Source organism: Eulemur rufifrons, chromosome 29 (genome assembly GCF_041146395.1).
Source record: "Eulemur rufifrons isolate Redbay chromosome 29, OSU_ERuf_1, whole genome shotgun sequence".
Classification (NCBI taxonomy): Eukaryota; Metazoa; Chordata; class Mammalia; order Primates; family Lemuridae; genus Eulemur; species Eulemur rufifrons.
In genome coordinates, this window is record NC_091011.1 from 16,194,216 (window position 1) to 16,219,611 (window position 25,396).

At 37.1% G+C, this 25,396-nt stretch overlaps 1 protein-coding gene and 1 non-coding gene across 2 annotated transcripts in view; one reads left to right on the top strand and one right to left on the bottom strand.

Annotated features, from left to right (window-relative positions):
* Window positions 1-25,396, top strand: part of VPS41 (VPS41 subunit of HOPS complex) — a 192,916-nt gene that overhangs the window by 54,645 nt on the left and 112,875 nt on the right. The window contains exon 5 of the mRNA XM_069462590.1: window positions 19,360-19,434. Within this exon, the coding sequence (XP_069318691.1) occupies window positions 19,360-19,434 (75 nt within the window). The remainder of the gene's footprint in view (window positions 1-19,359; window positions 19,435-25,396) is intronic.
* On the bottom strand, window positions 2,190-2,292 carry LOC138377693 (U6 spliceosomal RNA). Its single transcript, XR_011231855.1, has one exon. It is a non-coding gene; the product is annotated as a U6 spliceosomal RNA (small nuclear RNA).

Here is a 25,396-nt window from a genome sequence, read left to right on the forward strand (position 1 = left end):
TAAAAATCAGTTTCCATTTTACTGTAGTGGAAAAAAATTAATATATTAGTCTGGGCACTTTTTGTTGCTCAGTAACAGAGATGTATGTGAGTACTACCCTAAATCATATAGGGGTTTCTTAAAGAAAAAAGCAGATCTGTTACTGCTTGAAGCTGTTCAGGAGCCAACTTTTCAGTGAATGATGCTAAATTTGGGAGTAATACTGAGAAGGATATCCTTGGGTGGAGTAAGGAATCTGGTGATTGACTTTTTCCTTTGAATAAATGCTATGAGGTGAAACCACAAGGTCAGATGTGATTAACATTTTTAAGGCTTTACCACGGATTGCTACATTTCCCTATTATTAGGTTATACTGAATTATATTCTTACCAGCACTGTCTGAGAGTGTAATTACTATATCCATCACCAACATTGGCTATTATTATTCAAAAAGCCATTGCCACTTAGGTTTCTAGAAAATGGGAATTTTTTGATTTTGTTTGTATTTTTCTGGTTACTAATGAGGCTGTTTATTCTTGAGAATTGTTAATTCATATACTTTGCTAGTATATGTGTAACGTTCTAAATTGATTTGTAATTAAAAAGTTCACTGTTTACAAGCAGAAATAACAACATTGAAAAAGTAACAACATTGATCAGGGTGGCTCAAAATCAGAAGTAAGTCACCAGCAAAGACAAATTTAACACTTGCCAATTTTCCTACTATTAAAATACCATTCATTGATTTACTTTTAGGAAAACATTCACTTTCCCACTAACTTAATATTTTCAATGTGAACTTTATCATTATGTGAACTTTTACAGATTAATAAGTAAAACCCCAGCAGCAATCCCGAATGAAATTGGGCAAACAGTATGAACAGGCAATTCTCAGAACACTGAACACCCAGTAGCCATGTGAAAAGATCTTCAGTTTTTTTGTAGTAATCACAGAGTAATCAGGGCAATGTGAAGTAAAACAACAAGATACCATTTTACATCCATCAGTGTGGCAAAGCATTTAAAAGTCTGATCAATACCAGACACGGGTGCCGGCCCAGGGAATTGGGAGTGCGCCTGCAGGGTGGACAGCCTGGACAGGACTCCTTTGAAGAGTGGCAATTATCTTTTAGTTTATGGCTTGCCTTTTAATTTCCCATTTATTGTCTTTTCAGTTAGAAATCTTTTTATTTTAATGCAGTAAATGTGTGTATATATGTATCAGTCTTCTCATTTATAGTTTGTTTTTTTTGTGTCTTCTGAGGGAAAATTGTTTTTTTGCTCCTACAAAGTTGTAAAGATGTCCTTTTGTATTTCCTTCTAAAAGTATTTAAGTTTTGCTTTTTACATTGTCTTCACTTTGCCTTAAGAAATAATCTCACTGTATTATGAGGAGAAGGATTCATTTCTTGATATTATGACAAATACTGAAGTTCTTGTCTTGCCAGAAAAAAAAAATTACACAAAAAATTTGCAACATGATGCACCTACTGATTTCCCATTTTCCTCCCTGAGCCCCAGTTCAGCCTTTGACTTGATTGCGTTACTGGAATCCACTATCCCAGAAAGGATACAGAAAGAGAAGGGGTGATGGAATGAGTAGAGATGAAGCGCCGACAGGGCAGTGCTGTCTGGCAGGCCGGTTGGCTGGGTTGTGGAGGTGGCAGGTCATGGTCCTGAGGCAGGAGGTGGGTGGTGGAGTGTGCTGGGTGCAGGCTGGGCTTGGGGTCAGATGCCTGCCTGCCAGCCCTTACCCATTTTCGTTGGCTTGGGCAGGTGACTTAATCTCTCTTTTACTTTCTTCATCTATAAAATGTAGGTTTTAGTCACACCTCTGCTATATATGACATTTTTGAGAATTATATGGGCTAATACATGTGAAACATGTAGTGCGGGGCTCAGTAAATGTTAGCTGTTATCAGAAGGTAGATCAAGCCAAAAATCCGATTGCAGGCATTTACTACACGTCCTGAAGGGGAACTGTTACTTTTTAATTTATTCATATGGTTGGCTTTAATAATGTTCATTGTATACAGGGCATGCAAACTTAAAGGGGGGTAGGGAAGAAAGAAGGGAAAAAGAAGGACAGGCAAGCTTCTGTGACACATCTGTTCTTATATCCATTTTGCCGCCTGCTCCATTAAGGTCCTTTATTTGGCAGGAGTGGGTATCTTTTATCACATGGGATTTTTTTTTTTTTTTTTTTTTTTTAAATATGGAACACTTCACAAATTTGCATGTCGTCTTTGTGCAGGGACTACGCTAATCTTCTCCATATTGTTCAGTTTTGGGCTATAGAGTTTTAAGAACATGCTTGCTTAGGTAATTAGGTTTGTAAAATGGATTCTAGTGTGGGTCTAGTGTGAGTTGACTTCAGGAATTTCTCTTTAATGTAGTAGAGACATTGCAGCGTGGTTTACAAGAAGGTATTTCTTTTTAATGTAGAGACATTGCAACTTGGTTTACAAAGATGCTGCTTTTGAGAAACTTTGAGAGAGGATACCCTACTTGGGAAATGACTCAATAGAGAATTGGTAGAGCAATGTTTTTATGCTGGAGAGCATTATAACAATAACTTCCATGTGCAAGTACAGCTGAATTTGTGAACTGTTAAGTGGTTGGTCTTCATTGTATGTTGGAAAAGTTAATTAGGCATTTTCTCTTTGGTTAATAAGTTGGTCTCAGTTATTTAAAGTAGCCTTTTTTAGATAAGTAATTTTTACTAACCTGTGGAAAACAAGGGCTTTACTTTCTTAAATATTGAGTTTTTAGATAAACAGAATATGTTAGCTTTGCTGCTGCTATTATTGAGTCAAAAATAAAAGTGAGAAAAATAAGTAAGAACATCTTTATTCCTAATAGATTTTTCCTTTATTATTAATAGTATCATTAACTTGTATATTGAGAAATTAAACAGGGGTATCTGTGGGCCCTGGTGAAGTGTTCAGGTCTGCAGCCATCATGGATTTGCATTATGTTTGGCTTTCTTGAGTGCTCTTGCTAATTACGTTTGTCTTTGAAGGTGTGGCCTAGCAGATCCTTAGTATTTAGACAGCCTGAGGGGTAGCCCTCTATGACTTAACTTTAAAGAATAGTACTATGTTTTTAATGTTTCTAATTCCCCTTCTAGTTACATAGTCTCAGGGATGACAATCCCATTTCTGTTGCCTTACTTTTATAGAAAAAATGAATTATATTCTCTAGGGAATGTTCTCTGTGAAAAAAAGAATTTTGTTTTCTGGAATTGTAGTGTTAGACACCCTATGGACTAGGAATCGTGGGGGCATGTCCCCTTTCACCAAATCCATTTGGATATTAAAACATGTTTATTTCTAGGCTAAATTATTATATAAAATAATTCATCAGATCAGTTGGGTTGTATGATGCATGAAAACATCTGTGCTGTGAATCATGTTGGAACTGAAGAGACTGCACTGTTCCTTCCCTGCTGAGTTCTGGCTCCACAGAACGACAGCACTAATCTGCTCCTGAGAAATTCCTGCTAATGGAACAGGCCTTTTAATTAGATAACTTATCTTTTTAAAGTCTTTGTTTCTTTTTCACTGGGGTCTAGGGCCAGCCAAGGTAAAGTCTCCTACCCTTTTCTTAATCTAAATACTGGACCCAAGGAAAAGTCACTCTGCCTAGTTGCTAAGGCTAGGTTTTTCTTTTCTTTCTTTTTTCTTTTTTTTGAGGCAGAGTCCCACTGTGTCACCCTGGCTAGAGTGCTGTGGCATCAGCCTAGCTCACCGCAACCTCAAACTTCTGGGCTCAAGCAATCCTTCTGCCTCAGCCTCCAGAGTAGCTGGGACTACAGGCATGTGCCACCATGCGCGGCTAATTTTTTTTTTCTATATATATTTTTAGCTGTTCAGATCATTTCTTTCTATTTTTAGTAGAGACGAGGTCTCGCTCTTGCTCAGGCTGGTATCGAACTCCTGACCTCGAGTGATCCACCCGCCTCAGCCTCCCAGAGTGCCAGGATTACAGGCGTGAGCCACCACGCCCGGCCTAAGACTAGGTTTTTCCAGGCCCCTGATGAATGTCATCTTTTCAGAAGGCCTTGTTCTGTTCTTTCACTCAGTGTTTTCTTTCATCTCTGTGACGTTTTGTCCTCTGTCATCTGCCTCCATTAATCCTTGTATATCTTCCTGATGCTTCTTTTAGCTTGTTCTTTCCTCTGCTCATTCTTTATATTGCCACCACCCTTGTTAAAGTCTTTATTGAATCTCACCTGGGTTATTGCAATAAAACCCGACTGATCTCCCTGCCTCGTGTGTCTCCTAATCCATCCTTCACACAGCCGCCCAAGCAATCTTTCCGAAGTAGTGCTGGGATTTTGTTACTCCCCTCACTGAAAACACTCAAGTGACTCCTCGATGCCTATGGAATGAAACAGCTCTTCTGTGCAGCACTCAGGCCTTCAGCTGCCTGCACTAATGGTGTTCCCCCATGTCGTTGCCTCCACTGAATCCAGACTTTGTCCTTTTGCTCTGGTTTGTGTGTGCTTTCCTGTCTTTGCTTATGGAAATACTCAGTGTCTCATCCTCTCTGTGACACTGTCCTTCATTACTCCATGTGGGAGAGCATGTGTTTGGCATTCATTTAGTAATTGCTTCTTATTCTTTCAGCAAACAATCTCAAAGGATGTGCTAGGGATAGAAGATTATTAAGATTAATAAAACACAGGTCCTATTCTTGAGTCAGATCAGTTGTGGAACTCATCATTGAGCAATGATTTGTAATGTAAAGTGTTAAATTATAAAATAGAGATGTGTTCTGAGTGCTGGGATCACAGACTCTGTGCACAAACACCCTGAATTCAGGCCATGCTTGTTCATTTTTTTCTTAAATTTTCTTTATATCATGTAGGGTATTTGGTAATATTAGTTGCTCTTTGTTAAATGAAATTATTAGTGAATGGTTCTTCATTATTCCCTTGCAATAATCCAATGACTTGGTGACTCTGCTTTCCTTTTTATGTCACCCTTTCTTTTGTATCTTCGTTGGATATGTATATAAGCAATAAAAATATTTACTTGGTTTAAGAAGAAATAAATTTTTTGAAGTATTTCACACATTTTGTCACCGTTTTGAAAACTGAATTGTATTTCATTTCATGTTACTTACTTATGGAAAAAATGCTTATCCTTTTAACATCCTTCTAACAATCGTATTCCAGTAAAATGGATGGATTGTTTGGCAGTGCCATCAGAACCATCAGAACCAGGTGCTGTGTTTGCTATATAGCAGGTGCTTAGCAATTCATTGTTGAAAGTGTGAATACCAGAAAGAAGCTTTGTTGGCTCCTTGTGCTGTCACTGAGACTGATTTGGATTTATATAGACGGTCCTATGAATTTTCTCTCTTATCTGCCGAATTTAGTATCATAGACAAACATTCAAGGCATCATGGGGAGACCAGAATGCAACTTGTCCAAGTTGTTCATCTAAACTGTTAAGGCAATTTAACTTTCTCTTAGTAGCAATAGGATGTGGGCATTACAAGCTCTGGAAAAAATGAGCTCCAACTCTAGATTTGCTATTCATCCATTTCACTGCACAGGACAACTGAAGAGTTTGCAGTATCCCAGAAGGCAACTATTATATCTTAAACTTGAACAGTATTTCAGTGATTTGTAAGCTTAATAGGGGCAAAGGTCACATTTACTTTGTTCAACACTGTGTACCTGGTATCTAGCACAGTCCCTGGTGTGCGAATAAAAGAGGGAATGTGCACCAAAAGCCTGTTTTTTCGTTTTATTGATGTAATGCTTTAATCAGTGCCTAGATTGCGAATAACTGACTTGAGTAGATGGTTGCTGTCTGGTGTCATGTGCAAGCCAGCCTCCTACTATTGTCCATGGGGATGTGGCAGGCACAGGAAGAAGATGATGTGTAACAAAAGGAAAACAGCTCTAGGAACCAGCAGTATGCCAGCTTCTTAGGAGGCAGTCCCTTCCAAATCCTCCCTGTGCTGTTAAAGGTTGTTAGGATTTAGGAAGTGAACGTCTATGTAATAAAGTCTTCTGTAGGTGGAAAGGCCATTCCGTGCCCCTGCCTCTGCTGAGATTGTACCATCCTGGCAGGTACAGCTGCAGGGTGAACGTCTGAGCCTTTTGCCAGTCAGCTGCGCACAGAGCCGTTGGTCTCGGACACTGGGTAGAGACAGCAGCCCAGGGTTTTAGGGGGTCAAATGAAGCTGCACATGGTCATTACCTATGGTCTCCTAAGTTTCCAGCATCTAAATCAAATACAGTGTGCTGTTATGGGGGAAATGGTTAAAAATTCTTCATTAGAGGGCATTTTTAAAAGTTAAGAAAAGTATTTAGGAATATTTTAATGAACAGCAAAGACTGATTTATAAACATTCTCATAAATGTAGAAAATTTAAGCTCAGTTGTTAACTTAAAACAGTGATGATATGTGGGTGGGCAAAATTATTTTCTTTCCAAACAAGATGACTCTTCCTCAAAACTTTTCATACTTCTCGTATCCAGATGATTTTTATTTCTTTTAGATTATTTTTCAGTTATTAGAATTTAAATCAAGGACATTTATTTTCTAATAGGGTAATTGGAGTTTTAGATTATTAGAATGGAAGTTAAATTTAAGTAGCTAATTAAAGATACCTAATATATTTTTTTCCAATCAAACAGCATTCTTACTGTAGAAGTTAGAAAATATTTATTAGGGCTATATGGAGATACATGTAAGCAGTGCACTCTGTACACCTTAAGGTAATCATTTTATATTATTCACGTTAATTTTGTAGTATCGGGGGACAGCTCTGATGAGCTGTAAAGCTACTTGAGCACCCAGCTAGTTTGAAATCACAAGGAGAGAATCGTCTACAGTTCAGTAGGTTGTGATATTTGGGGACTATTTGTGAGCTCTTGTATTAGGAGTACAATAGACATCACCTCAAATGGCAGATATGCAATTGTTTCATAATATTAAAATAGCAATATTGGTATGCTCAATTTTTAACTATCATATAACTTAGTCAAATAAATACTTTTCACTTAGAAATCAGCTTTGCTTATAGAAACGAGGTGAACTTTTAAAGTATAAATTTATAGTAACTGATCAATAATTTGTGGAATAAAAGGATATTTTAGCCATATTATCATGCAAAATATTAAAGGTAACATATATTCAGCTATACCACATTTTACTACTTACCCTTTCTGTTTATTCAAAATGGAAAGTATACGACTTTGCTGCTTTTTAAATATCCTAATTATTTCTCAAGTTGGAATGATATGTTACTGATAAAGAAAGCATTTTTTCTCTATCAGCAGAAACAGCAGCTGGTAAAAGCTGGATTATCACTTCAAGAGTCTCAAATTAATGTAGTTATTCAGTCTTAGGGAGGTAGGATTATCTTTAAAACCTCGTAATAAGACACATTTCTTGCATATTCATTTTAACTGTGAAATATGGTTAGTAGCAGGGGGACATGATTGCCACATGTGAACTGTCAGCTCTTCATCAGCTATTCAAGCCTGATAATAAGTATTGCAAACCTTGGGTCCCAAAAGAGCAAGCGCATGTCAGAAGTTAACTCTTTCCATTGAAATTACTTTGAGGCATTACCATATTTTAAAATTGTTCTTATTTTTAAGATAATAACATTCTAACAGAATTCTCTGTTTTTATCTATTCTGCTCTTTAATTATCTTCTTACAGAGCTTTTGTTTATTTACCTGTTTACTGGTTACATGAGATGTCCTTCAGACTCTGAATGACTTGTGGTTCTCATTCTTTTGGGTGCTTCATTGAACTTTTCTGTGCCAGCTGCTGAATTTAAAGTCGATTTCTGTTCTCATGAAGCTCACAATTAAATGCCAGAGACAGTCAACAAGATGAGTTGTTGTTCTGTTGTAAAATTCATATGAAATCAAAAAAGAGCCCAAATAGCCAAAGCAATCCTGAGCAAAATGAACAAAGCTGGAGGCATCACACTACCTGACTTTAAGGTAAAGGGTATAACAACCAAAACAGCATGTTGTTGGTATAAAAAGAGACAGATAGACCAATGGAACAGAATAGAGAGCCAGAAATAAATCCATGTATTTACAGTCAACCGATTTTCGACAAAGACACCAAGGACATACACTGGAGAAAGGACACCCTATGGATAGCCATATGCAGAAAAATGAACCTAAACTCCTATCTCTCACCATTTATAAAAAGTCAAAATGGATTACAGACCTAAATGTAAGATCTGAAATTATAAAAGTACTGAAAAAAAACATAGGGGAAAACACTCTAGGACTTTGGTCTATGCAAAGATTTTATGCCTAGACCTCAAAAGCACAGGCAGCAAAAGCAAAAATAGACAAATGGAACAATATTTAACTAAAAACCTTCTGCACAGCAAAGGAAACAATCAACAGAATGGGGAGACAACCTGTTGAATGGGAGAAAATATTTGCAAACTATTCATCCAACAACAGACCAATATCCAGAATATATAAGGAACTCAACAGCAAAAACCAAATAATCCCATTAAAAAGTGGGCAAAGGACATGAATATCTCAGAAGACATACAGATGACCAACAGGTATATGAAAAAATGCTAAACATCACTAATTATCAGAGAAATGCAAATCAAAACCACAATGAGATCTCATCTTAACCCAGTTAGAATGGCTATGATTAATATTAAAAATAACATGCTGGTGAGGATGCAGAGAAAAGGGAACTCTTATACTGTGGGAATGTAAATTAGTACAGCCTCTGTGGAAAATAATATGGAGATTTCTCAAAAAACTAAAAATAGAACTACCATACAATCCAGGACTTTTACTACTGGGAATTTATCCAAAGGAAAGGAAATCAGTATATCAAAGGGATACCTGCATCCCCATGTTTATTGCAACACTATTCACAATAGTAAAAATAGGGAGCCTAAGTGTCCATCAACATATGAATGGATAAAGAAAATGTGATATGTATACACATTGGAATATTACTCTCCCATAAAAAAGAATGAAATCTTTTTTTGTAGCAACATAGATGGAACTGGAGGTCATTATATTAAATGAAATAAGCCAGGCACAGAAACATAAATATTGTATGTTCATACTTATATGTGAAAACTGAAAAAGTTGACCTCATGGAGGTAGAACAGGGAATGATAGTTACCAAAGGCTGGGAAGGGTGTGTGTGTGTGCAGGGGAGTGGGGATGAAGAGAGGTTGGTTAATAGGTACAAACATACAGTTAGGTAGAAGGAATAAGTTCTAATGTTTGATAGCAGAGAAGGATAACTATAGTTAATGACAGTGTATTGTATTATATATTTCAAATTAGCTAGAAAAGAGGACTTGAAATGTTTCTAGCACATAGAAATGATAAATGCTGGAGGTGATGGATACCCTAAGTACCCTGACTACATCACAACACATTCTTTTCATGTAACACAATATCACGTGTACCCCATAAATATGTACAAATATTATGTATCAATACAAATTTTTTTAAAGTGCATTATTCTGAAATGGGTATGCTTGGTTAGAGAGTGATAGGGGAACACGCAAGAGGGATATCTCATCCCGCAAAAAGGAATTTAGGCGCCTTCACAGGGGAGTAGATGTTTGCATTGAATCTTACAGAAAGAGCAGGAATTTGCTGAGTGGGGGAAGGAAGCTGTGCACAGTTATTCTAAGACAAAGGTACAGAGTGAAAGAAAACATTTCAAAAAAACAGGATGGCTAGAAACTTCTGGATCTCTTGGGTCTGACTGGAAATGCACCGGGAGAGATAGGTGGAACTAGACAATGAAGAACGGCCTTATCTGTAGGATGACCATATATTTTATTATTCAAACCAGGACTTGAAAATGAAAGGGGAGCTGTTAATAATTATACCTGGACAGCAGTCACAGACAGACACAGCAAGGGTACACTGGGATGGGTGGCTGCTCTATTTGAAAGTCATGTTAAGGAGTTTGTACTTTAAACAGGGTAGCAACATGTCTAATTTGGTTTTAGAAGATTTGTTTTGAGATTAGCAGTGTGGAGAATGGGGCGTTGGAGTTAAGAGTGTATCAGGGAACATGCACATGGGGCTTGTTTAGGAAAGTGATATCAGTTCAGAGACCATCTGCTACAGCACTGGGAAAAGGATGGATTTGAGAGGTATTAAGAGAGATAGAATGATAGGACTTACTGACTCTTGATTTTTTTCTTTCTTTTTTTTTTTTTTTTCCTTTGCTATACCATCTGGGTTTATGTAAGTGCAAACTCTTGACTGCTTGTATGGGGTGTAAGGGAGAAAAGTAGATCTGGGATGACTCTTTGTATACTGGCTTAGATGTCTACATGGACTGAGAATCATTGAGTGAAACTGAGAATACAGAAGGTGGTACTGGTTCTGGAGATGGCTTGTAGACAGAGACCTATAAAGTAGCAGTTGAATATGAAGATACAGCTCTGAAGAGAGGCCTGAGCTGGAGTATAGTGAATGCTGTTATTTAAGGGGCAGGCTGAGGAATTGCAGCCTAGAAAAGTGACTGAGAAGTTGTGACTAGAAAGGCAGGAAGGAAATGAGGAGAAATGGGCATAATGGACGCCAATGGAGGAGAGTTTGAGGTGCCAGAAAGCAGTCAGGACTGAAGGGCATCCACTGGCTTTGAAGCTAGGAAGGCATTGGTGCCCTTCCCCGAGCCATTTTGGTGGTGTCATTCAGGAAGACCCCTGCATTGTGTTAATGAATGGACTTGGGAAATAGACATTCCTTTATATATCTTGGATGATTCGTTCCTTGCAAGTGTCGTCGTCTTCTCATCAATTGGCATAAATGGTAACTTGAACAAGAGCATGGTGAGGCATGTGTGTATTTTCCACATACACATGTGTGAGGAATGAAAAAGAGGTACACCTGAGGGCAGGCAAGCAAGGCTTCTTTGTTGGTTGAATGACTGTGACCAAATTTAAACAATATTTGTAATACTAAAAAAAAAAAATCTTTTTTATTTTGTAGTCTAGTTCTGGATTCTTCCTAGGTGTTACCATAATTCAATTCTAACTGTGGTTATTTAAAAATCTACATCCCTTAAACCTTAAACATCTTACCTTGGCTTTGAATGGGGACAGAAGGCAGAATGAAGAGGAGTTGCTTCCAACACAGTGGTGACTCTCAGCTCTTTAGGGGCAGGAGAGCGAGGTCACCTGAGAAACTGGTGTACTTCTGAAGTCACAGGAGTGGTGAACTGGACCAGAAGAGTGTGCAGGTCCTGTCCTGTTCATTATCTGTCCCTGGTATGAAAACATTAGATAGCTTTACTGTTTCAATGAAGGTTGTCATCTCTTCTCACTTCTAAGTGAAAGCCAGCAGCCAAGCTTTCTGGTAATTAATACGACGTTTGTATTTGCTAATGGTGACTGAAATTTTCAGCTTCTTAATTTTTGTTTCTGTCACTTTAAACTCAGTGTTTACCTGTGCATTATTTGATTTTAATTCTGAATTCATTTTATTATATATTTAGTAAATATTGTTTCTGTTTTTTTATGTTGAAGATTTAAAAATCTTCATTTATTTAGAGACTGGGAGTGTATCCATCAATTTTTATTGTAGGGTTTTTTTTTTTTCAATCTCCTTTCCTAATATTTGTCATGCTTGTTCACTTGAGATTCAAAGTCCTCTCCCCCCATTTTCTTAAGGGGAAGCATATTGTAATTACTGTCATTAATTAATTATCCCCCAAATAATATGCAACAGTACATGTTTTCATAGCCTATTTTGAGGGGGAGGGGACTGATATACTAAGTAAGGATGATGTATTTAGCTTTTGTCATCAGGACTATAAATAACAAAAAGGGTCTTTATTGTTTACTGTTTTTTTACTCAGCTGTTTATATAGCCCATCATGGTAAGCTCAACAATAGAGAATGCAGTTGTCACTGCAAGAGAAGAGAAGGTTGGAAGGAAGCAGTGGTCAGCAGGCTCACTTGTCACAAAGCAGTCAGGGAAGGTAAGGAGGCTGGAAGAGTTCCCATTGCTTCAGTCTCAGGAAGCTCTTGGCAACCCTAGGGAGAGCAGTTGGAAGTGTAGAGGGTGTGCAGCAGCTGGTTGCCATGGTACTCAGGAGCGAAAGGTACCAAGGGGCACTGAGTGGATGGCTCTCCTGAGGAACAAGCTGGAGCCCTTTTTCTTTTGCTTTTCCTGAATCCATATTTTGGGACTTTCAAGAAAGCTTCACAAAAGTTCTCCAACTTAAGGATTGCTTATTGATAAATTTATTTCTCATCATGAATCAAAGAAGGACTTAGTGCTAGAGATGAAATCTTAGAGCAACTGAGAAGATTTGAGAGTTTATAGTTAAAGGTTAGCCCCTGTTCTGGTTTTAAAATAAGTCAGTGAGAAAATAAATGTATGTTTTTGGTTTTGTTTTGTAGATTGGTGGAAAACCTATAATTGGGTATGGTTTTTTCATAAGCTTTTTAAACCCAGCTGGAGGTCTTTCTTCCCTCCAGGGTGTATCATCAGTGGAGAGTAAAATAAGCAGTAAAATGGGCTTTTCCCAAGTATGAAAGAACAGACATTTGCTTTTCACACATGGAATGTAAGTGTGGCTTGCTTGCTAACTGTGACTAAGGAGCATGAAGCCACATAGGCAACCATGTGGATGTTGAGATTGCTAACTAGTGGATCTCTGAGATTCTTATTCATTCTACTCTGTGTCCGTGGGGATGCAGCATTTGTGAAGGAATCAATTATCCATTTGTTAGTCAGAGGAGCCTTACAAATTATACATTAGCAGATTGATTTCTTAGGTTCACCGCTGGGGGACCGATAGCTTAAGGTGGGATGATGAGGAGTGTCACAGGAAAAGAAGTTGCCACAAAGAACACCATTAAAAGCAGCTTTTGAAATGACCATGAATTTATTCCTAATTGAAGAGCTGACATAATCCATACTAAGTGTATTTATTTCAGGCATTTTACATTAGGTAATTGATTATCACATGAGGTGTACGTGTTGGTAATTTTGCCTTTTCTTTAAATTTAAGAACTTGAGACCACCTGTAGTGGACTTGAATTTAGAAGGTATGTGCTGGTCCTTGCCCCCTCCCGCTTACTCAGACTTCTTTTTTTATTCCATTAAGGAAACATTTTTGTATGTTCTATAGTGTCAGCTTGACATTATTGATTTTTGAACAGACTCACTTATATTGTCCAGAATTCCAAACATGTCTCCATTAGGAATAAAAATTGTAGCTAATGGAAAATACAGCTGAGGCCATTTTTCTCTGGTCCCTTTCCATTTTCCACATCTATTTTGGTGTCCCATCTTTGCAGATACACACCCCAAATTGTATATTTAGATGTGACACTTTCTACTCGTCAGCTGTTATGGTCAAAGTTATAGGAAAATTAGTTGTTTGAGAAATACAGAATCTTGCATTACCAGGTTTCCCTTCAAGTCTGAGGATATTCTGCACCCTTTCTCTTTCTCCTGTTTTTTTTGCTGTTGTTTTTTTCCTTGTTTTCAGTATATATAAATGGTGAGTGTGTGTAAGGCATTTGTTCCTATTTATAAGAAGAGTGATTATGGATGCCAGGCCAGTTGCGTACACCATTGACAGCTGTAATATTGAAATCCTCTTGTTTATTCTTTATTAAATATTATGGAACGATTATGGAAATGGAATGTGCATAGTGATGTTATTCAGTTACTGCTCAAAATGAAAATATGTGCTGTAGGTTCCTAGAACGATGGTTTTAAATATTAATATTAATTTTGGTTTATTTCTGGTTTTAGCTTAATGGATTTGCTACTTAGCCATATTTTTAAAATATTTATCTTTTAATTACAGACAAAGTAAATATTTGTTGTTGAAATCTAGTAAAACATAGAAAGAGGCAACCTAAACAATAATAATTGGTACTCATATATATCCGATGGTAATATTTGGTATTATCTACTTTCAGACACATATATGATATACAAGTACCTACAAATATAGTAGTATTTATTAACAGTAGAGCATATGTACCTGGAGTTAGCCAAACTTCAAGATTTGAGAGCACAGTTCACCAGACTACTAAATCTACCCAAGACTTCTGATACCAACTACAAGTTCTGAGGATTCCCAAAACCACCCTCATGTTTGGTATTAATAGAAAACTCGTAGAACTCTGTCAGAGCTGTCATACTCATGGTAATGGTTTATTACAGGGAAAGGACAGAGGTCAAAAATTAGACAAAGGAAGAGAGAACACATAGGCAATAGCCTGGAATGGTTCCAAATGTGAAGCTTCCATTGTCCTCGGGATGTTACTCTCTGGCATAGATGTGTGCCAACCTGAGAAGCTCACCCGAATCTCGGTATTCAGGATTTTTATTGAGGCTCTATTACACAGGCATGATTGATTGATGAGTTATCCATCTCAGCCTCCAGATTGACTGATACCACACTGACCCAAAGCCCACACCCCAAATCACATGGTTGGTCTTTTTGGTGTGGCCAGCTCCCACTCTGAGACTATTTATTGGGTATGGCAGACCCACTTTAATATCCGGTGTGGTTAGTCCCCTGCATTTAACCAAGACATTCCTATCAGTTATGACATAGATTACGTCCCACATGCCTAGGGTGAAGGCCAGACCTCTCATTGGATAGACCCAAATACTTTACTATTAATACAAAATGCTTTTTTAAAAAAACTTAATGAAAAAAATTTCTTTTTATCCTCTAGATTCTTTGCTTTCAGAAATTTAGATAATTTCCATTTATCAGTATCTTACAAAAGAATCCTGCTGTGAAAAGGTCTTGGTGAAATAATGTTTTTGCTTCTCCTTGGTTATAACAAGTAATGCATATTTTAAAGAATTTTAATACTAATTGCCAAATATCCTCCAGAAACTTTTCCCAAATTTGAATTACTACCAGTAGTGAAAGAGTTATGAAATGTTTGGGTAAAATATTGAAATTTTAGATTGGTGGCCAGAGAGTTTCATGGAGAAGATGATTACCAATGAAGAGCAGGTGGAAGAGCATTCCAGGGACAGGGCAAATATAAAACCCTAAGGCTGGAGAAACAGCAGCAGGTTATCAGGACTGAAGTAGAGAACCAGGGGGAGAGGAGGTGAGGTCGGAAGTTGGAGGGAGGGGTAGAGTCAGATCCTTTAGGACTGTCAGGTCATAGAAAGGCTTTGGCTTTTATCCTGAGATGGGAGGCCATTGGAGGGTTTTAAGCAAAGGAGTGACATATTACCAACCTATTAACAGTGTCACTCTGCTGGCTTGTTGAGTTAGGACAGGAGGAAGTCAGCTAGTTAGGAGACTATTGCTGTAATCCATACGAGAATGATGGTGGCCTGGACCAGGATGACAGCTGTGTGGGTGGTGAAATGTGGTCAAAGTCTGGATAAATTTTGTCTGAAGAGGTGATAGGAATTGCTGACAGATTTGATATACAGTGGGAAAGAAAGATAGGAGTCAAAAATAGCTCCAGAGTTTTTTCCCTGAGCAACTAGAAGAGTATAGACCTCATTAACTGAGATGAGGGAAGACATCAGGAAGAACCCCTACTCCCCTTCTGGAGGAAATATCAGGATCTTGGTTGTTAATATGTTTTAGTTGAGATGCTTATGAGGTATATAAGTACAGATATAAAGTAAATATTCTTTTTTGTTGTTGATTTTTATTTTTAAATGCATAGGTTGCTAACATTTATTAAGTGGAATATTTCATATAAAAACTTGGATGTGGTGCTTCTCTTGAGCGATGGTTAGATCTGGCCACCTGTGTGACATGTTTCTGCAGGCAGGGCCAGCTCCTTACAGATGGGACACACGTTCCAGTTTGTCACCATCCACTCCTTTTCCTGGTGTTGGTCATTCTCTGACCCAGCAGCACTCAAGTTTGCCATCCCTGGGCCAGAGTTTTCTAGTACATCACATTGCCTTGATTTTTGTTTCTTGGAAAGGTTGTGCTGTAGGGAATAAATTGGCCACTTCAGCATCTGTTTTTTTCCTCCACAAGTTCAGGCCCTTTGGGGTAAGGGCGATGTTTGGGGCTTCAGGCTTATCACAGGGGCAGTCATTGGTTGACCATCTGGCTGTGATTTCTTTCTTTCTTTTTTTTTTTTAATAGTCTTACATATTGGTCTGGAATAGAGAGAGGTCCAGTATGGAGATAGAAATTTAGGAGTCATTCCATGGCTTGGAAGAGAATGTCAATATTGTGAGTACAGATGTAAAAGAGAAGAGGTACAAGGACTGAACCATGAACAGAAATCAGGAGATGAGGAGTATCCACCAAAAGAGACTGAGAAGGAGCAGCCAGAAATTTAAGAGAAAAACCAGACAAGCATGGTGCCCTGGAAGCAAAGAGGAGTTATCAGCAGTGTTACATGCTCCGATTACTTGAAGTGAGTTAGGACTGATCAGTGACCATTATGTTCAGCAACACTGGGGTCATTTTATCTTAAAATTCACAAGGAAAAATAAATATTTGAGATAAGCCAAGGAAAATGTGAAAAATAGTGACTGGCACTTATCTTACTAGAACATACCATGTATATGCTGTGTAATTAAATCAATGCTGAATTGATATAGGAATGGACAGACTATGATGGAAAACTCAATGGTATCTCAATGTATATAAATATTTATTATATAATGAACAGTTCTCTTCATGAGTAGAAGGATGGATTAATAAATGGGGCTAGCCCAACTAGGTACCCATTTGGGAAGAAAATAAAATGAATTCTGAAAAGGTAAAGGACTTAAATATAAGAAAGCCATAACTATCTCACAAAAAAAAGGAAACTACATAAACAATGTGTATATATATTCAGTGGGTGAATATTGTACCTCATACTCTAAAAATAGAAAAGAGCTCTTATAAATTGACAAAACAACAAACATGTTAGTAGAAAAAAATGAGTAAGAGATGTGAACAAGCAGTATACAGAAAGTAAATTAATTGGCCAATAGACTTAAGAAAAATGCTTAAGTTTATTAGTAGTCAGGGAAATGAATCAATGAATATTGATCGTTGGCAGGGAAAAAAGTAAAAAAGAAAAACTTTATTGTTAACAGAGATATGAAGGAAAGGGGATTCTCATATCTCAGAGGTATGATTTTTTCCCCCCATATCACTAATGTGGTGGCATAGTGAGTGGCTTCTATTCAGGGAGAAACTTTTTATAATGAAAAATTTGGTTTATTTGCATGTGGAGTACCATTGTGTGACTTAGCCACTTAGTAGCACGATGGCCTTAGACAACTCACATAAACTCTCGAAGCTTCATTTTCCTCCTCGTGAGATGAAGATAACCATCCTAGGCTGACTACTTTTCTCTGAGGTTGAATATCAGATAATGTTTATGCTGGGTCTTTGGAAATGATAGTGTGGTTCACAGAGTATTAGGACAGGCCAGGAGCTTTTGAGTACCAGAGTCCAAGGACAAATTGCATAAATTTTGACAAGTATATGTAAAGAAAATATACTTCTAAATGTAAATTGTAGTAAAGAAGGGCCTTGTAAAGAAGGCTTCATTTCTTGGTTGCATTCACCATTGGGTCTCAGTTTTGTTGGCGCAGAGCACCGTGCTGTTCAGGAGAACTTTCTGCAGTGATAATAATGTTCTGTGATCTGTGTGCTTTCCAATACTAGTCACAAGTTGTTGAACACTTGACGTGTTAGTGCAACTGAGGAACTGAATTAATTTTAATTAATTTCACTTTCAATTAAAAAATTACATGTGGATAATACTGTGCTGAACAGGGCAGGAAACCTAGGCTACAGGCACCTATTAAATTATAATTTGAGGCAGATTATAACTGGTTGCCAAATAAATTAAAATCAGAAGTATGTGGGTCTATATTTGCTGAGACTAAAATGGATATTAAAATGTTGTTTGGTGAACCAAAGACCAGAATAAGGAAGCTGTTAATAGAAGATATGCCATTTGAGGAAAGTATATATCCAAAGAATGTAGAAGCTGAACATTCAGATTTCTCAGCCAAAAGTCCAGGCATGCTGGCCTGCATGCTTTCCCAGTTCAGCTTTTGCTTTGTCTTCACGGATTCCTTGCTGCCCAGCACATTGTTCCCTTTGCAGCCCTCTGGAGGTTGTAGCTAGCTCTGGCTCTGCTCATTTCTCTGTTGTTATTCTCTGCCATGGGCTTCAGTTTATTCTCCTATAAAATGGATCAAATACCTATCTTCAAGGACCTTTCCTCTTCTAACATTCTAGAAGGAGCAAGCTTATTTTTCATGGACTGTGTCTCAGGCATGTTGCTTGTGTGGTGATTTAGCATCAGGATGAGGAAGGACTCTGTAGCCAGCGGTCTCACCCTGCACACAGAATGTCTCTTAGCAGCATCAATCAGTGGGTGGCCTTTTTGAGGTCTGGGAATCTTGGTCTGCCCTGACCTTTGCTTAGTAGCGCTGAGATATTTTCCATTTGAGGATCCAGCATTCAACTTTGTGTATTTCCATTTATCTTATTAACAAGCCAAACCATTTTAAGGTTAGATACCTTAAAAAACTAATTTGCAAGCTCATGTTTTGTGTTATAACTGCGTACAGGCTTCCTTTTCTTTTCATGGTTATTTTGTTTCTATTGTGCTTTGTGTAAGATAGTTGGAACCTGTCATTATTTAAGACGAAAACAAAAAGAGGAGTTTGCTATTTTTTAATGTTGTCAACATTCACTGAACTTGACCTCTATTAGAGAATCCACCTGTATGAATGTTTTAGTAAGTAAATAACTGGATACATAGCAAACTGGAAGGCAGTAAAAAGTATTTAAAATACAATTGTGCATTTGTTCTTTGGAAAATACATCCAAAGCAGAAAGCCTGGTTCCTGTCATCACAGATTTTTGAATTTGAAATTGTTCAGAAGAATGAGGGGGAGGTAATGTCAATTAGACCCTTTGATTTTCCCCCAGACAGTACTAAGCATAAAATATAAATAAAAAGTTGACTTAGTAATTTATAAGAGAAGAACAAATAGATTGGCTGATGAACAGCCAACTAAAATTTATTTACATAATGATTTTTATTTGAACTTTTTTAATGGATTTCGGTTGGGAAAGATAATTTTGGGGGTGTGTAGTAAAAGGAACAGAACAGATTAAAAAAACATACGACATGTAGGAAGTAACATTTTAGCTGGGACTTCAGGTATGTGAAATAGAAAACTTGGGTAAATCTTAAGTTTCCGGTCCTGTATGTGTCTGGTAAAAAAGCTCCATTTTACCATTTTTGTTTGCAAAACAAAATATATCTTGGACTCATGCATCTAAACTAACAGATAATTTATATCGCTTAAATTTTACAAAGAGCAAAGAATGTTGATATATATTTTCCTGAAGTTTTATATATTACATGTCCTTTTTTTCTTTTTTAAGAGTCCTGTGAAGATAAATCAGATTAGCCTGGATGAAAGTGGAGAACACATGGGCGTGTGTTCAGAGGATGGCAAGGTATGGCAAGGATGTGGTCATGTTGAAAGTTCTGCTCCTGTATTGAGCACTGTGATTTTAGCCAGCCCCAAGTGATTGGAAAAGCACTCTGCTTACTGTATACCTGCATTAAGACAACCTTGATTATTCTTTTTGAGTATTGGACTTGCTTCCGATTGGTCATAATTAAAGGAAAATATATTTTGCACAAATGTGCCTTAGGAAAAGTAATTACAAGAATGTCAATAATGTTACTAGTATTAAGCTGATTAACAGCTGTGGCAGGGTGACGTGTCACCTTAATCATTACTGCTGTGCCACTTATACTTCAGTGACTAGTCTGCAGTTCCTGCAAGACAGTAGTTTAATGCCTTTCTGCCATAAATCCACAAAATTGGATTTTGTGGGCATGATTTCTGTGGGCTGGTGGTTTTCATTTTCACACACAAGTTATGAATGTTTCTCTTGAATTATAGAATCTTTTGATAAGCAATCATAGTTTATCAGAAAAATAAAGTATCTTACAATGGCCACATTAAATAAATGTAAAATCAATATATGTACAGTTTTCTAAAAACCTGGCACCTACTTCCTCGACTGAGGACATACATCATTTGAGCAGTGTATAACTAACAATTATCAGCGCTTCTTGCTGATGTTGAGCTGTGACATTTAGTGGTTGTGGTGATTGATTTTCCACTTATAAGAATGTCTTCTTTGTTTTTAAGTCAATGGAAGTCTTTTCTAATGTTGGTTTGCAATGATAAAATTCTAATGCACAGTGTATTTAAGCTACTTTTCTAAAATAACAGTTTAAGAAGAGAGTGCATTAAGAATCATTATAGATCCTTACATATTCCTTACCGAATAGAACAGATTTCCTAATCTAATTTTGTATTTTTTACACGTTCTAAATTCAGTGGGCCATTAAGATAGGTAAATTAAAAACAATATACTCAGTGTAAAAGAGATATGCCCATTTAATCCGTTAACAAAAGCAACATGAAGTCCTCTTGACATACAAGAATGCATTTTATAGATCTAAGCCTAATGTTGCCCAAAGAGTCTTTTGAAACAGTAATTGAACACTTGTGCTTTTCAAAAAGCATTGTCAAATTTTATGATACTTGCTGAAATTCTGAGATTGTCATGATTGTCAAAGAGAGATGAGGGAGAAGCTGGTTTGTATAGAAACTGAGAAGAATTATTCACACTATTGAAACATTTTTGTGTGTATATATTTGTAAAGAGAGATAATCTTCATTTTATTTTCTTAAAGGTGAGGAATTCTTTTGGTGCTGATATCAATTTAATTGAACTAATTTGGTGAAAGAATATTTTTTAAATTGAATATGAATTTTTGTTAAGATACTTCATGTAGGAATTTTCAGAGCTTTAAATGTTGAAGAATTAGTATTTCATGCATCAAAGTGAATATTTTAATTACTCTGGTGGATAATGAGATGACCCGCAGGTTTCTCATGGTACCCTTCCTATCAAACACCTCTGTTTTCCAATTTTAGTAAAATTTGTAACTGCCATATTTTGGTATAAACCCATTATGTATTTTGAAAAATGGTTTTCTCATATTTTTATTAGCATTTATAGAATTGAAAATAAATCTTTCAGGTAGCCCTTACCATGGGTTAGTCAGTATAGTGAAAACTGAGAAGCTAGCATAGAAGTGACCTGGTAAAGTGGTTAGTGATGATAAAAATATAAAGATATTTACATAAATAAATTCAAAATATCTAGATCTAACGAATGTTTAAATAGCCATTGTGTTATTTTTTTTCTTTCTTTAGTGTGTTCCTAGACAAATAATTATTTGGTTATTTTAAGGATAACCTTTGATATTTTCCTTCGGTTTCAAAGTCATAGTTCTAGCAGTTGTTTAAAATTTACTCTTTATTCAGCTGGTGCTCGTTTCTAATCTTTTTTCCATGGCTTTTCCATGCTTGAGTTTTAAATTTTGAAATACATACATACGTTGTATGTGTATGAGTGTTCAGTTTCAGTTTATTGTCATCTATTTTAGGTAATTTTCAAGATAAGTACATACAAGGTTTATTTTCTCATCTCTTGCATATATTGCCTTAATTCATAAACTAGACTCTAATTTTGTATAAAATCCTGGGTTGAAATCTTTTCTCAGTTTTGGAGATGTTGCTCCCTTTTTTCTGACAGTTATTTTTGTAGACATGTCTGAGGTCAGCTTACTTTTGATCTTTTATAAAACCTTTTCAATTTTTGTTTTTGTCCTGCCTTGGAGCTTGGACTAATAATAATAATTACAACAACATCAACAATAATAAATGGTTCTTGTAATTCAGTTTGCTAAGTTACGTCTCGTTTTGGTCTCTTTTCATTAATTTTGTCTGGAACACAGTAAGTCCTTTTGATCCATATACTGAAGTATTGTTTTCATTTCAGGAAAGTTTACTTCAGTTATAATTTTGATTATTGCTTCAGTTCCATTTGTTTTCATTTCTTCAAAGAAATTCAATAATATAAAGCTGTAGGCAATATCGCTTAGAGGCTAAGAGCATAGCTCTGTATTCTAGCTGCCTGGCCTGGCATTCCGACTGTCTGTGTTAGGTTGAGGGACTTGCTTGGCCTGCCCACTTTTGGTGCCCTCCTATTCTCAGTGGGGTAGTGGGCTACTTACCATTCATTGCTTAACCCATTGCTGTCTGGCCTCTTCCCCTCCCCGATTCTTGTACCTAAATTTTCAAGGTAAGAGGCAAATGAATAAGCATTATTCACCCTTCTTCTCCTTTTTAAAATAGATAGGTTGTAGGAAAAATTGGTCATATTATGTGATGCCCCACATACATACTTTGCTTTCTGATTGTTTTTATCCTTTTATTTCTTTGTAGTCAGAGATTCTCTACTTGTTTATTCCCTTTGCTGATTTGCTTTTCTTACAAAGTCAAGGTTGTTTTTTACTGTTTTGTGGAGTAGATTTTTGTTATATTTTACATTTTTAGTTTTCCTGAAATCTTTCTATCTATTCCAGCTCTATTTTCATATCAGCCTGATATGTATTTACTTTTTCTAAATTATAACATATTATATGCCTTAGAGCAGGAGTCCCCAATCTGTGATGAGTTGTATAATTATTTAATTATATATTATAATATAATAATAATGGAAATAAAGTACATAATAAATGTAATGCGTTTGAATCATCCCAAAACCTTCCCCACCCTGGTCCATGGAAAAACCGTTTTCCATGGAAATGGTCCCTGGTGCCAAAAAGATTGGGGACTGCTGCCTTAGAGTGTCAGGCAGTATGATCTAGTGCTTAGGAGTGGAATTTCCTGCCACTTTTTAGCTGTGTGATGTCCAGTAAGTTATTTCTGCTTCTCTGTGACTCAATCTCTGTCCTCCCCTGTAAAATGGGGATAATTACAGTACCTGCTTACTTCATTGATAATTCAGAGGATTAAATGAGTTAATATATGTAAATTGTTTGGAATAGCACTGAGAATAGAAGAAATGCTTAGTAATTATAAGCTATCATCATAATTATTATCATCATCCTGTTTTTCTGCTCCAGGTTCATAGAGGTCTGGTCATTTTACTGAGGTTGCCAAACAAGTTTCTAATTTTTCTTTGGGTTCTGGTTACTATTAAAACGTTTTCAGAGGCATAGTTTTCTCCCTCTGAGTCTTTGGAATACTGTTCTGCAGTATTTTTTTTTAATAGGCCTTGCATATATTTTTGTTTGTTTGTTTATTTACTCTGAACAGAGAGAAGAGTGGTTTCTGAAAACCGGTTAACAGATTCTGTGTCTGACTTGTTTTGGCCCTGCTTGTTATTATTTTGGGTGTTGTAGAATCACCTTCTTAGATCAACAATGGAGGCCCTAAAATAAGCTCGATTTCTTTGACTAAAGGAATTCAGTGAGGGCAGTGCTCTGCTGTCACAACTCCCTGGTCTCTGATATTCCACCTGGGTGGAAAATAAGAAAACCAGCATCTCCCTTACTGTGGTCCCTTTAGCAAGACAGTTCACACATCCATCCCTGTTCTGATTCTTGACCTGTTGTTATTTGGAAGCTGGGGTTTGAGAAAGGTTGTTTCAAGGTAAATACTAACTGAAAGGGTTATATAGCATTCTGGCCACTTCAATCATAGTTCCTCTGTACCAGGTGGGCTGTTGTCCAGTTTTCTGGTTGGCAAATATATAGATTTCCATGCTAAAGTAGAAAAGGGTTACACACCTTACTGTTTGATGAGGGTGAATTTTCTTTATTTCAGGTAGTGTCACATACCTTCTGCAGTAATCATATTGCTCTCTGGGTTTGTAGTTAATGAGAACTCTTCCAAGAGTTGGCAGGAGATTGGCTATATGGCTAATTGTTATGTAATTTTCTCTTTTTTTTCCATTAGTTATTTTGATGACAAGTTTTGGGAAGTTGTTTAGGGGGGCTACAGGGGATTCCATGTGCAAAAGGATCCTCTCTATTTTAACCTTTAGTTACGTGAGTCGTATCTCAGATGAGATCTTCCTATAAGCCAAAACTCACTAGGCCAACAGTCCGCAACCTTTTTGGCACCAGGGACTGATTTCATGGAAGACAGTTTGTGCACGGACTGGGGGGATTGTTTGGGGGGCAGGGGAGATGCAGAGCTCAGGTAGTGATTGCAAACCTGTTTCCCTAACAGGCCACAGATGGGGGTTGGGACCACAGCTCTAGACTGTCATTCAAGGGATTCTCTTCACAAAAATGGCAAAATAAATAAGGAAGGGGAGGGGGAAGTGTTTTGGATTTTATTAGCTTTAGTATTATAACATGTGATCAGCTAGTTTAGGATGTCCCAGTGGTGAAATGAACCAAAATATTGAAGGTTTTACAAATCATCCTTATACTGATACTAATATCGTTTATGAGATTTGTCTCATGAAGTTGTGTTTTCCATACTGAAGTAGAATATGAGAACAGTTGAAGAAAATGTTGTTTGGTGAAACTTAGTAAAAGAAACTGACTTAAGAGTTCTATTCTTGCTTTGCCACCTTTAGTAATTTCTCCTCCAGCCCCTACTTTGGGTATGATAGTGGCATTTTTTGCTTCTGATTAGTCCTCAAGGATAGTGATAAGGTCCTGTGACCCACCCCACCACTGGCTGAAGTCTTGTAACACACCCAGGAATCCTCCAAGGAAATGCCACCCACATCTGTGGAGAGTGACTTGCCTAGCCCTCTCCCCAAGTTTTCAACAGTGGCCTGCTGCCCAACCCACCAATCTGAACAAATATCCCCTACCACCAATTTTCACTGTGAAAACCACAGGGGAATGAGAGGATGCAGGAGAACAGCTGAGTTAGTTCCAGGCTCTCAGTGCCTCCACCCTTTTCCCACTGGGTCAGTGCTCTTAAATAGGACACAAAACCACTATCCAGGGATTTCTCCTCCTCCTCACTAAGTAGGAGAATTCCTAGCAAAGGAGAACAGGTGCACCACAGACCTATCAGTCCTGAGCTGAGAGAAGAGGTTCTAGATGAGAAGAAACCAGCAAAATAATTCTGGCAACATGAAAAACCAAGCTAGTTCAACACCCCCACAGGATCACAATAGATCCACAGCAATGGACCCCTACCAAAAGGAAATTGTCAAAATGTCAGAAATGGAATTCAGAATATGGATGGCAAACAAGATAAGTGGAATTGAAGACAAAGTTGAAAACCAAAACAAAGAAACCAAAACAGTATTTCAGGACATGAATGAAAAATATGAAAAACTCAATAAGGAGACAACATAAGAAAAGATATAAGAAGTGAAAGTATCATTTAGGGAATTATTAAATATAAAATACATCAGAAAGCTTCAACAGCAGGCTAAACCAAGCAGAATAAAGAATCTCAGAGCTTGAAGACAAGACTTTAGAACTAACACAGTCAGTCAAAGACACAGGAAAAGCATAAAGAAGAATGAACAATCACTCAGAGAAATATGGGACTATGTGAAACTAGCTAAC